Here is a 15741-nt window from a genome sequence, read left to right as displayed (position 1 = left end):
ATGAAAAGTGTTACGGGGGCCATGATCTTCACTCTAGAGATGGCTTCAGTCCCCTAAAAGGGAGTGGTGACTCAGCTGGCTGGCCAAAGGTGGCCCTTTTGACCCGTTGGCAGGTCATTGTCATCATTCTGTCCCATAAACCTGAGAGCATGCCTGATCCAGTCAGCAGCCTTCTAGACAAAACCCAGCGACCGGGGGCTGAAGGGACCATGTGACTAGCTCAGGTGATCCATTCCCATTAGAGCCCAAACTTACAGACAACAGATCAGCCGTGCCTCAAAACATCAGAGAGCGCAGGTCTAGGCCCCTAGGTAGCCCTCCCCATTCTCATCTCTTCATGTAGGGACACCTCCCCTCCTCCACCAGGGATCCACCAGGAAAAGGGGGGGGGTTAAATTCTAGAACACCACCTGCCAGCCCTTAAAGTTCCACTCTGGCCAGTTTCACTCCAGCCTGCCCCGGATACTTTTCCGGGTGACTGGGAGCGACGCGAACCTTTCCTGCTCCACACCGAGCACCTCTTCCTGGGTGTTCACTGGGAGTTTAAAGTGGGTCTGCCCATGGGGGCCCCTCCAGGTCACTAGCGGGAACCCGAAGGTGCCAAGGGTGGGGGCTGGTGGTGCTCCGTGTGCTGGGCTAGGTCCGTCCCCAGTGATGGGGCATTCTCGGGGCACGGCCAGGGGTGACCCTTGCGGCTCTGCAGCCCAGGGCTGAGCCGCCCTCACCTTGGAAAGCACGTCTGGGTTGGGGTCATTCTGCAGCAGGACCGCAGCCGTCCGTGTGTCATCGTTGCGCGCCGCGATGTGTAGGGCGGGTAGGCGCACTTTCCCCTTCGTGCCGTAGTTGATGAGGTGGGCCACCACGTTCTCATGGCCCTGCTGCAGAGCCACCGCGAGAGGCGTGAAGCCGTCCTGGCCACAGGAAAGGAGGAAAGCTCCATGTGCTCTGACAGCACCCGCCCACTCACTGTCCTCCAGGCAGAACACACGCTTTCCTGCCTCAGGGCTCTTGCTTGGGACGGACCTCAGCCTGAAATGCCTCTCTTACCATTCAGAGCCCTCTTCATCTGTCAAGCTCCGTTTCAATGTTACCTCCTCCCAAAAGCCTTTCTTGGACGCACTTTCTTCCTCCGCAATCTCCCAGAGCCCAGAGCCATTCGTTTTCCTTTATAACTTGTTCCCAGTCTGAGTGCTCTGAGGGCTTTTTACTGCCCTCTGTTTCCCTGCCTATCCTCTCTGTCACCCTTCAACATGGCGGAGGCTCATTCCTTTCTTCATCGTACGAGGGTTAGTAACACCTAGCAAATGCTAGAAACTACGCCAGGCACTGAGGACTGACTGGATCGTGAGCTACCCTGATCAATCTCCTTGGTTGTGTGCCGAGGAGCATAGGACCCCATGGCTGGTGAAGAAGAATGAGCAGAAAGTCACGTGACTGTTGAGTGTGACAATGTCAGTCGTCAAGAGAGGCTTGGGCTCCATCTAGCTCAATTTCATCCCTTCATCAATGACAAAACTCAGGACCAGAGCTGAAGTGACTCATGGTCTGTGGCCGGATCCTTTCTCATTAACGTCCAGCCTTCAGTGGTGCTTAGTGTGGGAAGGACAAGCCTGAGTCTGATGTCATTTCTCTGGTATGTGTCTGGGCATTCCTCAAGACCCATGACTCTGTCTCTTCCTCCCTCGGAATGCCCAGCAGCGCCCAGGATTAGTGCAGTAAGCAGAAGGGGGAGAGCACACAATGACAGCCCACACCGATCGTGACACAGGAGTTCTTTCAAGCCATGTCCCAGGGATGCACACCCCCAAAGGTGTCCTGCACCCTGGGCGGGGGGCGTCCAGCAGGAAGTACGTTTGCCCAAGGTACTTACTTCTGTGGCTACATTCTGATTAGCTCCATTTTCCAGTAAAAACTTAACCACTTCCAAGTGATTCTCTTGTGCTGCCATGTACAGGGGTGTAAAGCCTTTCTGTAGACCAAGAGTAAAAGTCATTAACATTCACCCACAAAAATGAGAGATGCTAAACCCAGAGCAGAGTCCTCTCAACCTGAGAACAGCTCTCTCTTCACCCTATTTTCACCTAGCCCATGGGGCCATGTTCCCGCCAACATCTCCGGGTGGAAAAACTAACTGATGCTTCGAAATGGTTTACTGGGATTATTACAAAAGGCCACCAGGTGGGGGCGACACTCCATGGAAATCAGCCTCTTGCCACCAGACACACAGCGTCTATTTTCACTCCTTTCCTCTGAAGTCCCCGTATCCTACCCACCTCTAAACATGCTTTCTCTCCCCAAGCATGCCAGAGCTAGATATATCGTTTGGTTTAACTGAACAGAGATGGGGGTCCACAACGATCAACCACCTCATTCTTAGAACACACTTATAGTAGAAGCATGCAAACACGCGCTGCCGATTAATCTAGACCATGTGCTCACAGTGTAACCGAAATGCAGGTGGAGAAGAAGGCCAGCGCCCTCTGGCCCGGGGCCCCAGAGGACCATTACCTGTGACTGGGCGTTGACATTGGCGCCATAGTTGACCAGCTCCCGGACCACCTCATCCTGACCAGCGAGGGCGGCGATATGCAGAGCTGTGTTCCCTTTCTGAAACACATGGAGGAGAGGAAGCAGAGCAGGTTTCCCACCAGGCTGTCAATGGTGCTGTGACAGTCAAAGGTAAAGTCACCATTAAGGGTACACTAATAAGGCTGTGCGTCGGGGTGGAGGACAGTGGGTTTTCTTGATGAGACAAAACGGGTAGATGACACCCATGAGTGTGCCTGACCCGTCATACACCTTGAAATAGTACTGAAAGCCCAGGGAGGAAAAGCCTTCCTGTTCTCCACACAGAAAATGTCACGCTGAAGAACAAAGAAACCACTTCCCAACACCTAATCCGCCGCCCGCAGACGCAGCGTTCTGTCATCAGCTGACGGACAGTCGACGTTCCTCAGGACACACATTGAAAGGTTTGCCAGACGAGCCGGCCCTCCGTGGACTTCCAGCTCCTCACAAGCTGTGACTCGGCAGGACCGCGCGGAGCCCCCGCCGGGTCCGGAGCTCTGGGGAAGGAGGCCGGCAGAGGCCGCAGGCTCGGCGCCCTTTCCCCGGAGCTGGGCCAAGGGGGACAGAGGGATGAGAGGCGAAGAGAGGGAAGAGCAGAAACACGCAACAGGGCTGGGGGCAGGTTCTGAGGGGGGACTAGAGCACTCAGAGTTTCTTGTCTGGATCCATTCTGGGTCTCTGACAATTGCTAGACGGGGTCAGGTCCGGCAGGCTGCTTTCTGCCCATCTCCCTCCTGCCTCCCGGATGTCCAGGGACGGGAACACGGGCACATTCTCTGACTCACCTACGTGACCCCTACGGGCACCCCAGTTCCGTGAGAGGCAGGCAGGACAGGAGCCTCCCCCCGACAGCTTCTGTCCACAGGGCAGGCGGAAGAAAATGGAACCTATCTGGGCCCACTTGTCCCTCTGCTACGTAAGGAGCAGAGATCTCCAACAAACTCATCTTTTTGTAGTTCAGCAGGCAACTCAAGCCCTGGCAAGTAGGGACTTCAGACTCAGTCCATGCACCGGGGCCATCTGTCACTGGGAGAAGAAGAGTGGCCTCACCTGGGCGGAACAGAGCGGTGCAGGCGCCAAGTTCTGTGCCCCACCACCCCCACCCCACACAGCCACCGCTGCCCTCCGCACCCGCAGGTGGGAGAGGTAGCCCCACTGAGGGCACCAGGGGTCTGAGGGAGCTCAGGTCTTTGTTTCTAAACTGTGGCCTGAATCAGGCAAGACGGCCCTGCTCGTTGCCTCCCAGGGTTGGTCTTTTTGATTTCTCCTTAAATTCTATTGGATAAACCAAAGCGTTCTTCCTCAAACATCTGTCAAAGAATAAAGTGCCAGAAATGAAGGTATGGATGCTGATAAATCACTTTTCATAGAAGTCTGAAGAGCGTACGTCTGGAGGCCAACTCTCTCACTGTACCAAGTGGGACATGGCTGTTGGCACCAGAAACTTCTCTAGAAATCAGGACTCCGATCTCCAAGTCTCCCCATTTAGAAGAACGTGTGCTGTGCCATTCATGCCTCCGCTACACACTGAACACATGTGTGTCAGGCGCCGGTCCAGGCGGGCGAGTATCGAGATGACAGACACTCGGGCTGCTTGCCCTCCAGAAGCAACAATGTCAAGATGTTGCTTTCCATCTGCCCCTCTCTGCCTGAAATCACACGACATCAGAGCTCTCCTCATAGAAATACATGCCAGGGGGGGTGGAGTGGGGCAGCTGGCCCACATGGAAACCTGGCTCATGCCACCTTCCGGATCTGGGCTGAGGGCAGCACGGGTGGTGGGTAAGAGCAAAGAGGAGACAGTGGGAAAACAGACCCACCCACCCACACACAGACGCACACAGTGTGCGGTGCACGAGGGCCCCTGGCCTAGGGTGAGGGTCTAAGGACAAGGAGGTGGGGCCTCTGTTTTCTCCACCCCTCCCCCTGCATGCAGGGACATACCCTCCAAGAAGAAAAAAAAATTTTTTCTTAGCTACATGTGATCCACAAAGACCCACTCTGTCCCCTGGCTGGGTGTCCTGGAGCTCCTGGAAGGGATGGGGCTGGGACAGGTGCCGGGCACACTCAAGCAGGGAGATGGGGGATTTCTCCCTCTCCACCTGCTGAGAGGCTGAGCACAGGCCCCTCGAGGCAGAGACGGGAGGATGGCACCAGGATGCTTTTGTTTTGTGCTTTTAAAATTTCTAAGCACAGTTTAGGAAACTATATTGGTTTTGGCTTTTTTACTCTTGTCTTTTTTTAATCTTTCTCATGCTTGCGAGACCCATTAGAATTCCCCAATCTGCTATGACTCTTGCTCAGCCCACGGTTTCTGCCTCACCTTTTTTCCTCCCTCTGTGTGGCATTCAGAAACCACGCTGGCTTACAAAATGTCTATAAATAACAAAGACACACCAAGCGTTTGCTTGCAAAATAACAATCAGAGGGGGAAATTCGGCAAGAGGGAAAACCGCCGAAGCGCCCTGTTCACGTGGCTCTGGGGCCGCGCCAGGGAAGAGGAGCCTGCAGATGGCGCACTGCTGGCGGCCAGGTCCGTGGGAGCGCCAGAAGGAAGACTAACTGCATCCCCTTCGTCCACAGAAGGGTGGAAACAACTGGTACTTGTTGGGGGAAAAAAAAAAAGTGCCGCACAGACATAGAGAAAGAACAACTCTTGTCTATTTCACCGGCGAGATCGCATGAAAATTACATGACATGACACGACGTGAAAATCACCGAATTTTACCGCCAGGGATGACTGCACCTTCCTAATATTTTGGTAATGCACTTCATAACCACTCTATCTGTGGTCACCTATCATTCTTCTGGCTCTCCGCTCGAGAGGCGGCAAACACGCTCGCCGCCCGGAGCGGAGATTGAGGCTAGGCGTGAGACCGCCATGGGTACGGAACAGCAGATGGAAAGAAAGAGGCCAGCAGGACAAAGCCAAGAGGAAAACCGTGGGAAGTAAGCGGGAAGGGCGAGAAAAGGAAGCAGTACTCGAGTCAGCAGAGAAAGGCGGTTTTTGTGTGTCGTTTTGTTTTGAAGTATTGGCGGCGGTGTCTTGCTCACTATGCAAACGGGATGGATGGATGTAAGAAATAAAACCCATTTTGCAACCTGGAGCTGCATGATTTCGTGACTGTCGTTTCTGGGCTTACATCACTGGAGCTAGGGGGAGGAGTATGTCGGTGTGGGGGCTGTGACTCCCCCCCTTGCTCAGTGCCCCCTGATAGGAAAAGAGAATGCTGTTCAGGGTCATCCGTCAGGGGAGGAAATAAGTGTGGAGCTGACCAAGTAGAATGCTGGAGAAGGATAACTGTGAGGGTCTGGCCCTCTTCTTCCAGCCTCAGTAGCAACACAGCCACCAGTATTTGCGGATGCCTGTTTGTTTGTCATCTGAATCCTGAAACCAAGTATTATTACCCCCATTTTACAGATGAGGGAATTGAGATGTCTCACTAGGTAACCTACCCAAAGTCACAGAGCATGAAATAGTTCTTCTGGGATCTGGACCCCAGGCACCTGACTGTGGGGCTTCCAGGGTTCTTAGCCCCTATAGGAGTCAGAGACCCCAAGAACACAGAAAGTCACCAAAAGAATTCTATTTCTAGGTGCATACTCTGGCAAGGAGGAGAAAGCAAAAGCCCACTGACTCCTTGTGGAAATAGGGTCCTGTGCTTTTCAGGTAATTTCAGGGATGCCTAGAACTAGGAAGTAATAGGGAAGGACAAGAGAGATTCAGAAGCACTCTTGGATTTCTCTCAAGTTTGGGATAAGACAGGAGGGATCCCCCCCACACTTGAATATCAACGAAAAGCTCCCCGCTCCCTAAGAGACGTACCTTGGTTGTCGTTTCTAGAATGATTTCTTTGTGCAGAAGTTCAACCACCATCTTCACATGGCCTTCTTTAGAGGCCAGGTGCAAGCCGTTCAGCCCATTCTGTAAAGAGCAGAGAGGCAGGAAGAGTGGTTAGCAGACTACGCATTCTGCTGTTCCAGTGGCTAAGATAAGACCACTTCCCTGTGAAGAGATGTGTGACGCCGGAAGGGAAGAATGGGAGGGACCCTGAGTGGTGCTGGTCCAGCCTCTCCAAGCTCTTTTTTGCAGAAGCCCCAGATAACAGGAACGCAGGGTGATAGCAAGACCACCTCTCCCTGGATTCATCTCCATCTTAAGTGTGGGGAAGCTCTCACTAAGGCAGTGGGTGACCTTGAAATTCCGATCTTGGCCACGCTTTTGGCAACCACTTCATGGAAGTGCTTCATGGCAGTAGCTTCAAACCCCTGGTTAATTTTCATGGCACCAACCAGTAAAAGCAAAGGGGCAACACCAGTGTATCTAAACACTTGCAGAGATAAGTGTATATTTAGTAACAGCAATGACAAAAAAAAAAAAAATCTGAAATAAGCTCTTTGAAGAATTAAATACCACCAACCACCAGCTATTTGATTTCTTCGACAGACGAATCCGTTTTAAAATGGCCCCTTGGCCACCTGGACCTTTCAAATGTGGTCAAAGCTTGTCTGACAGTTCAGTTGTGGGGTACGGGGTGGGGAGAACCAACACTGTCCATGCCCAATGGGCGGTCCACAGGAGCAGAACTCTCCCTGACCACAGAAAGTTCCAGCTGCACATGGCGAGGTTTGAGAGAAGGGTTTACTGGCTCGCTCGTATGTCCCGTCTTCTGATCCTTGCACTTAAGATGCCTGGGAACTTCCTGGCAAAAGCGGACTTCGTTGAGGGCAACTTAGGGCCGCACATAATTCCGACAATATGACAGAACTCATTTCGCTTCTAGTGACCAGCAGATCTTGGTTCCATACGGAAGATGATGTCAGTCAATCAGCACCCCCCGTGCCCCGCTGTTGTGTCTTCTTCCTCCTCCTTGCTCACCAGCCACCCCCCTCTTCTCCCATTCCTTCTCCTGCTTCAGTCAACGCCGCCGTTCTAGCCCTTTGCTTACAGGGGATGCCCCGCAGCCACTGCAGGCTCTGGCCAATGGAAAAGACCCTCGCCACCACAGCGGGAGGGGCTTGGCTCCTGAGGGTGTGGCTCCTGCAGCCTCAGCCACCACGGGCCCCTGAAATCCCCCCCTCCCTTTGGGTCTCGGCACTCCTGACCCACGAATGCTCACGCTGAGAGATTTTATTCCTTGCCCTGGACCCCCACCTCTAAAACTCTCTTTACACTGGGGCCTTGAAGACGATCCTGGCGTGGCAGAGAAAAGAGGAGGTGGGCTCCAAAGGGAACTACCCCTCATTTCCATTCAGTCGGTCCCCCGCACCCCCAACATGCAGAGTGCAGTGGGCCAAATTCTTGCACGTCAGCACAGCCAGCGTGGTAGGGGGTGTGGGGTGGGGGAGGGGGGCGATGGGAGGGCCCTCTCACGCAACATATGCAAACGCCTAGAAATTACTGTGAGATGATTTGTGCTCTTGCAGACTGTGCACACCATTAAAGGCAGTGTCCAAAGCGGTGTGAATTATTCACACCCTGGTGTGAACGGGCTTATCAGATAAAGGCAGGGTCTCCGTCAGGTTTGCTAACAGAAAGGGATACAGTGATCTGTGAGAACAGGAAGCTGGGGGAGGGAGAAGAACACTGGGTGGCAGCAAACCAGTTCTCAAATCAATTTGCAAAATACAAATGCTCTGAAAAGCAATCTGTCCAGGGACGGGGGGCTCTGGGAGCCTGGAGCCCTTCTCTGCAGCTTCCAGCTCTCAGCTTTACCCCAGGGCAGGTCTGCTCGGGAGCCCCGCCTCCCTCCCGGAGCAGTGCGCTCTGCCAGCCCCTCTTGAAACCTGGCAGTGTTCTGGAAGGTTCCCTGGGATTGCTCAGGACTCGCGCTGGTGTTAGCAGCTGCTGCAGTGTGCTTCCCGCAGGGGACTGGGCTGTGGCGGCAGGGAGAGGGGCACGGTGCTGCCTGGTCCCTTCCCATGAGCAGTCGCGGCTCCTGAATGCCTCAAAGCTGGGGCATTGGCAAGTCAACAAGGAAAACACCTAAGTGGACAGCCGATGATCCGGGCTGTCTGTCCCTGCTCTTCCGAGCCCATGTCAGCATCTCCAACCAGAAGGATTCTAGACGTCCTGTCTGCCCAGAGAATGGAGTGGAACAGGCTGTCGGGATCCCTGAATGCTGAGGAAATCAAGGTTGGGGGTAGTCAAATGAGCAGCCAAGGTCACACATCTTTTCTAGAGCACAGCCACATAGAAAACAAATCTGGATTTCCCAAGGGGAAAAAAAGGGCCTGGGGTTTTTTGGTGGTGGTGGTTTTAGTTGTTGTTTTCGCCCCTAGGAACTAGTATGTTTCCAGCAGAGGACAAAAGCCCATTTCTCCTTGTTTTGCTCACCTGGCAGCTCAGAACGAACCCTCAGTCACAATAACTCATCCAGGTCTGGCCACGGCCACTCTAGTTTGATATCCAAGATTTTATTCCTTGCTCTGCTCTACAGAAAGTCCCTCTGCTTCCCTCCCTTCATCCCAGGCCTCCCCCTAAAAGCTACTCTTGGCAGGAGGCAGTCACAGAAAAGGGACCATCACAACAGATTGGTATCTTAAATTGTGTTACTCAGCTTCCATCCCAGACCCTGGATCGATGTTCTCTTTCTTCCTAATGACTTTGTATTTTTCTGACCCTATTTTTGATTGTTTGCTTTCAACATGGTCACCCTAAGTCACCTCTGAGTCTATCACTGTGGTGATATGAATCCAAGCCCCATTTGGCATAGCTGTCACACGCAAGGTGCCTGTGACATGCATGGGAGATACTCACAAAGGCCCAGAACTTATCACAGAATAAGAGCCACGGAACACGGCTGGACCAAACGCTTGTCTCAGTTGCTCTCGGAGTCCCGGCAGTTACCTAACGCAAGCATTTCCTTAATCCAATTCAGACAAAAGTTACTGAGAACCTATTCCATGCCTGACACCACACTAGAAAGGAATACGATACAGACCCTTATCCTTGAAGATCTCAATTTAGTAGAGGCAACAGATGCATAAAAAATAAGTGTGAGATAATGTGAAAATGCCCAAAATGGCATGAGATATGAGAAGTAGCACAGAGGGAAAAGGAGCTGCTCTGCCAAGAGGGTTAGGAAATCTCCCTGGAGGCCTGTTCAAGGAAGCGTGGACGCAGGAAGGGATACAAGTTCATTAACAATGGAGAGATGAGAAGCTGTTTCTGAGTAAATTCTAAACCCATGAGCTAAAGTTGCAGAGACCATGCTCCCCGCCCTTCTCATCAAGTGCCCTCCTCCCATCCAGAAAGCATCTTCATTCAGGAGACACACAAGCACCCGACCTCCAGCAGCAGGTTTTCTCCAGCAGCTGACCTCAGCAAGCAGCTGGACAGCTGGTCACCATCTAGCCTCTAAGGTCGCTGAATGCCTGAAAACTCATTTACAGCACATACACAGTAAGGAACTTGTGTAACTGTTTTATTGAATGCATTATTAGGGGCACCTGGGTGGCTCAGCAGGTTAAGTGTTAGACTCTTAGTTTTGTCTCACGTCAGGGTTTCAGGGTTGTGAGATGGAGCCCCGTGTCGGGCTTCACATGGAGTCTGCTTGACATTCTTTCTCTCTCCCTCTCCCTCTGCTTCTCCCCCTGCAAGCTCTCTCTCTTTCTCTCTTTCCAGTAAATATAAATAAAGTCTTTTTAAAAATGCATTACTAGCCAATACAGGAGATCATTTCCAGTATTTTGAATGAACCACAAAGATGAATGATCATTTACCACCTCTTCAAAACCACGATCCATGTTTTATTTCAGTTAATTCAAGTTTAAGTTGTTTGCCAAAAGGAAAAGGTGAGCCGCCGAGCCTTGCCTTGCATCTTTCACCACTCCAGCTACCTTCCCAGCCCCTCCTCTTGATGCCGAATGGCAGACAGACTGCTAAGGGGGATCATGGGGAAAGTCACGTATTTCATATCCCAAATAACTGAGTGTTGAAGATAAGCAAGAAAAAGGTAAGAGTGTGGCAGTAGATGCTTCATTAAATTAGAAGCTGGAGAGCAAAGCCGTAACTACTTGTGGCCACTTTTTAACCACATGCCTTCCTTGGGAAAACACTAGCTTGCCAGATTCTTCTTCCTAAAAACTCCTCCTTCCAGGTCTCCAATTGCATGTACATTTGGTTAACTGACATTGTCCCACAGCCCTTGGCTGCTCAGTTCTGTTTTCTCTTTGCCTACTTTTTTTTTTTTTAAAGATTTTATTTATTTATTTGACAGAGAGAGATTGCAGGTAGGCAGAGAGAGAGAGAGAGAGAGAGGAGGAAGCAGGCTCCCTGCGGAGCAGAGAGCCAGATGTGGGGCTCCATCCTAAGAGCCCTGGGATCATGACCTGAGCCGAAGGCAGAGGCTTTAACCCACTGAGCCACCAGGTGCCCCATCTTTGCCTACTCTTTTTATTCTGTTGTGTCAATTTTGATCATTTTCATGGACTTATCTTCAAGTTCTCTGATGTCTTCCTCATATGTGTCCAATCTACTGAAGAGCCTATCAAAGAAACTCCTTATCACCAAGAAACTGGCTTTTTAAATTTCTAGCATTTCATTTGATTCTTTCTGACACTGTCCATCACTCCGCTGAAATTCTTCATCTGTTCATGAATGTTGTTCACCTTTCCTACTAGATCCTTTAACACATTAATCACCATTATTGTAAAGACCATCTGATTGTTCCAATATCTCATCTCTGAGTCTGCTTCTGTTGATTGCTTTGCCTCCTGACAAAGGTTTTGTTTTCTTCTTAGGTGTGTGTGTGTGCGTGTGTATTGACTTAGGTTAGTTGACTTGGGTTTGAGTTTTGCTATCTTCAGTGCACTACAGCCTTCAAATTCCTCTAGATGGAGGCAGCTGGTATCATAAGCTTAGAGTAGGAGCAAGGGTGCTGGAGGGATTCCTGTGTTCCTGATCTCCCTTTAGCCATCAGCCAGCCAGCATGCCCATACCTCCGCTGGGGTCCTTCTCCACGCTTCTGCACCCCTCCCAGCAGTAATATGCTCTTTCTTATTCTGGGGTAGGGAGGGAAGCAAGTTTGGCTTGTATAACAGCCTCTCCTTTGTTTTGACCTAGACCGAGTGTTACAAACAATACCACAAAAGGTCTTGAACCTGGACCTCAAAGGCGGAGGATCCTTGTTTTAAGCATTCTCTCCCATCTCTGTGGCAGGAAGACCTACCTCGTCTTTGTACTTGGTCTTGGGTGGGAGTTTCTTGCTCTTCCTCCAGCAGTAGCAGAACTCTTTTCCTTACTAGTACACGACCATTTGGGGACCAGAATCGTCTCCTGCCCTCCCCTAGGTGAAAGGGGATTTTGCATCTACCTTTTCTACAGCACTGCTGGGTCTTTGCTGTGTCCTGGGGCCAAGGTAGTTTGTTTCTATTCCTGCCCCTGAAGAATGGATTTTCACTTATGGTCTGAAGGTCAGAGTGTTTGTTTTTGCTTCACAGGAGAGAAGGATCCTGGGAAGCAGGCAAGGCTTTTTCTGTTCCTGCCTCTACCTCTGCCTCCAAAGCCACCAAGTGCCTCCTATATTCCTTTGCCATCCTGGGAGACTCGCTAGTCTTCTGACATACCCCAATATTTCTCATGAACACCCACCGGAGGCCTGTGGTTCCAGACACACTACAGCTCACAATGATCTTTAAGAATTTGTTCAGAGTTTGGCTTGTATAACAGCTGCTTCTTTTTCCCATTCTCTGCTACAGCTGAAATGGTAGCTCTCTTTTTGGAGGGGCTCACCCCTCTTCAGAATTCAGTTAACTTGGTTGCACAATTTGATCTCAAGCCTTCTGAAGGGCTCAGGACGAATTATAATTTTGTAGATTTTCCAGGCGTTTCTCACTGATAGGGCAGGAACGATGTTCTTAGAAGCTCTTTACATCCTACATACTCCCTATACTGAGCCTTTAAGGACACCTACCCCCATATTATCTCATTTCCTATGGTCCTAATAGAGCAGACAACACTTTTATGATCTTGTTTGGCAAAAGCGTTCACGCCAAGCATACACACCTGGAGTTTTTCATCTGCCTTTGCTTTTTTCAGGTAAAATGTCAATTTAGAGGATTTTTCTGAGAAGCAATCTGTCTAACAGGAGGGGGAGGAGTTCTCAGCCAGGCTGTGTTTCTTTTAACATTTTTAAGAGGAAGGGAAAAAAAAAAGTCACATTCAGCCTGAATGATTTAATTTGGAGTATTTTCTTGTACCAACTGTGAGAAATTCCATTGGCAAAATACACAATTCCAGACATTTGTTCTCAGTAAATTGTTCCTCTGTTTAGCATCTCTGATTGCCCCAATTACACTAATTGATTTCTAAATGTACAAATACAGTAGACATGTCACAAGGAATTTAACTCTTCTCCTGTCCAATGCAGAGGATTATTTTTTTGAAGATTTAATCTATTTATTTGCCAGAGAGAGGGAGAGAGAGCACATAAGCAGGGTAGGAGGGGTGAGATGGACAGAGGGAGAAGCAGGCTCCCCGCTGAGCAGGGAACACGGTGCAGGACTTGATCCCAGGTCTCTGGAATCATGACCCAAGCCAAAAGCAGATGCCCAACTGACGAAGCTACCCAGGCATCCTGCAAAGGATGGTTTCAAATAGAAAAGCTATGATGTCCTGGGCTGCTATATCTCTCTGAAAATTATAAGAACATCTCAAAAGCTGCTGCGTACTTTCCCATGTGGACACACAACCCTTCCACTTCCTTTTCTCACAGCTGTTTATTTTACCCACAAACACGGCTCCCCGCATCACCACTACACTGAGTAGGCAGCCCCAGGTTGTGCCCTGAGGACCTTAAGGCCTACCTCCTCCTCCCACACCCACATGTTCTGAAACTTATTATTTCAGTCCCCCATCCTCTTTCTTTGAGCCAAGCAGTGTGTTTCTAGAGGACTTAAGCTAACATGCTAAGATAGTATCCAGAAAGCATGACCTTCTTTATTCATGAACACCTACTAGTTCAGGTCATCAAATTTGTTAGCTGCCATCCAGCCAGGCCCAGGGGCAATGGAGCACTGGCCAGGGGATGTTTTGATGGGGAAGAAAAGGACCAGCATCTTGGGAATAATACGCCAAGGGCAGTGGTAGACAAAGGCAAGAAGTCTGAGGACTCTGAAATGAACAAAAAGAGGGGTGGGGGAGAAGGGCTTCTAAGTAACATTGCCTTCATGAGGCACTCCCCTTTACTCATGTGATCAGTAAAGGTTACTAGTTAATGGTTAACATATGGTCAATTGGTCAGTCAGAAGATCTTGCCCATAATAAGGACAAGGGTATATAGAGAGGGGGTCATACACCTAGGTCTTTACATTCACTGTCCCACTTTCCTATTCAATTTGGGTTCTCTATTTTGAACTAACCTGATTGTTCTATCTGTCCAAAGAAGATCAGGATTGAATCTTGTGTTACAGAAGTTTAATTCTCCAAATAAAACATAGCTTGTGCACTTGTGACTTCTAACTGCTCTGTTGTTGATCCCTTTGGTGGAGCGAAATCACTGACATTATATATTGGAAAGTCTGAAGCCCTAAAACAGGACTTGTGGAGGAGAAAAAAGGATCACCATTCCTACTCCAAATCCTGAGACTGATGAGAAAGAAAGAGGAAGGGAAGAAAGAAAAGCAGACTATGGAAATGAGAGGCAGAAACGATGAGGACCAAACGAGATGGTAGAAAAGGAAAGAGGGGGTGACTATCACTACAGTCTGACTACATGAGAAAGTGAATGAAGCTGCTGGCCAAAAAAATCACTGGAACACTATAAATTTTGATTCCTTTCCCTAAATTGCCTGCATTAAATTTTCAGCCAAAACAGAAATGAGACAAAAAATGAATGGGAGTTTTCCCACCTTCCCTTCTGTTCCTTTTTCCTTCCCACCCCTCCCAGTTCAGAGACGTCAGCGTCTGAAGAAGCAGGAACCAGAAAGGGTGCCCTGCAGAAGTACGGGCATCAGTGTGTCTGCTCTAAGAAGTTGGGAGATTGTTGCCCTGAGCAAACAAGTCAATATATGAAGGATGATGGTATCAATGGGATTCAGGTTTCTCACTGTCTGGAAGGATTTACAAATGTGGAAAGAGGAAGGCCTAGCAAGAACTCTGAGGTGTTGGACTAGACCTAAGTACTGGCATGATCTCACGGATTTAAAAAGAAGACAGATGCAGAACTAGATCTGGATTTATGGACACACACATGACAACCAGTAGCATTGAGCACTTTGAGTGACTGGATTTTGGTGTCTAAATACCATCCTCCACTAAAAGGAACCTTGGGAAAATGGCGGATCCAAGGCTGGGGCAGGGAAATTTCAAAACCACCCTGGGACAACAGGGGCCAGAAAGGAAGGAAATGCTCAAAGAGTGATGAGGGCATGTTGAAGAACAAAGAAGCCCGCCTATTGAGAGCATCTCCACTGGTCTCATTTGGACTTGAACATCAAAATAAATCATGAGAGTATTGTTTATAACCTATCTAATAAAACAGGAGCCCATGTGTCTGCACAAGTACAAATAAAGAATGAAAAGATAAATCAATGAGGAAGGAGGAAAAGTTCATCCTTCAATAGAATGTCAGCTCATAAACGTAGTAGAAATGACCAAAATGGAGAATCACTTTCTGGAACCATCATAGTGGCAGCTGATACAGGCAGAAGGTATCAGTGTGTGCCAAGGTTGGTGGCTGGAACTTTGATGAACAACAGGATACTGGCATTATATCAGAATATCCGCCCCCGCAACACACACAAAATACTGATCAATGACAAAGGGAAAAATCAATGACACCAACAGATGACCAAGGTTAATATCACCAGTGGTGGAAAGGGAGCATAACTTCTAGAGTATTCCTACCAAGACTGCACTGCCTTGGTCTGGCCATAAGGAAACAGCAGCAGACAAACAGCTGAGGTTCAGACTATAAAATGGAAAGTGCTGGAAACATGCAAGACAGGCAAAGACTTAAGGAAACATTCCAGACTGAAGGAGACTGAAGAGAAATGACAACTAAATACAGTCTGGAGATACCCTAAGACTAGAGAAAGAGAGAGAGAACTGGGAAGCTTGGAAGGGAAGGAGAGAGGAGGAAGACTGGGGAAAGCCAGGAAGGGAGGAGACGGGACAAGGGAGAAAAAGAGAGGGACCAAGGCAGAGGGAGAATAATTTCTCATTATCCA

The 15741-nt window shown here is 49.6% G+C and overlaps 1 protein-coding gene across 14 annotated transcripts in view; it reads right to left on the bottom strand.

The window, feature by feature from the left end:
- The window catches only part of ANK1 (ankyrin 1), a 207446-nt gene that overhangs the window by 63420 nt on the left and 128285 nt on the right, over window positions 1-15741 (bottom strand). For all 14 annotated transcript variants that reach the window (XM_045070942.1, XM_045070943.1, XM_045070947.1 and 11 more), the window contains exons 3-6: window positions 6395-6493; window positions 2509-2607; window positions 1871-1969; window positions 726-911 (exon numbers count right to left, since the gene is read on the bottom strand). In XM_045070942.1, the coding sequence (XP_044926877.1) occupies window positions 726-911; window positions 1871-1969; window positions 2509-2607; window positions 6395-6493 (483 nt within the window). The remainder of the gene's footprint in view (window positions 1-725; window positions 912-1870; window positions 1970-2508; window positions 2608-6394; window positions 6494-15741) is intronic.

This window comes from Mustela putorius, unplaced genomic scaffold (genome assembly GCF_011764305.1).
Source record: "Mustela putorius furo isolate JIRA1106 unplaced genomic scaffold, ASM1176430v1.1 tig00003976_pilon_pilon_pilon, whole genome shotgun sequence".
In the NCBI taxonomy this organism is placed as follows: Eukaryota; Metazoa; Chordata; class Mammalia; order Carnivora; family Mustelidae; genus Mustela; species Mustela putorius.
Note: the sequence above shows the minus strand (reverse complement) of the source record. Positions and strands in the feature narration are given on the sequence as shown.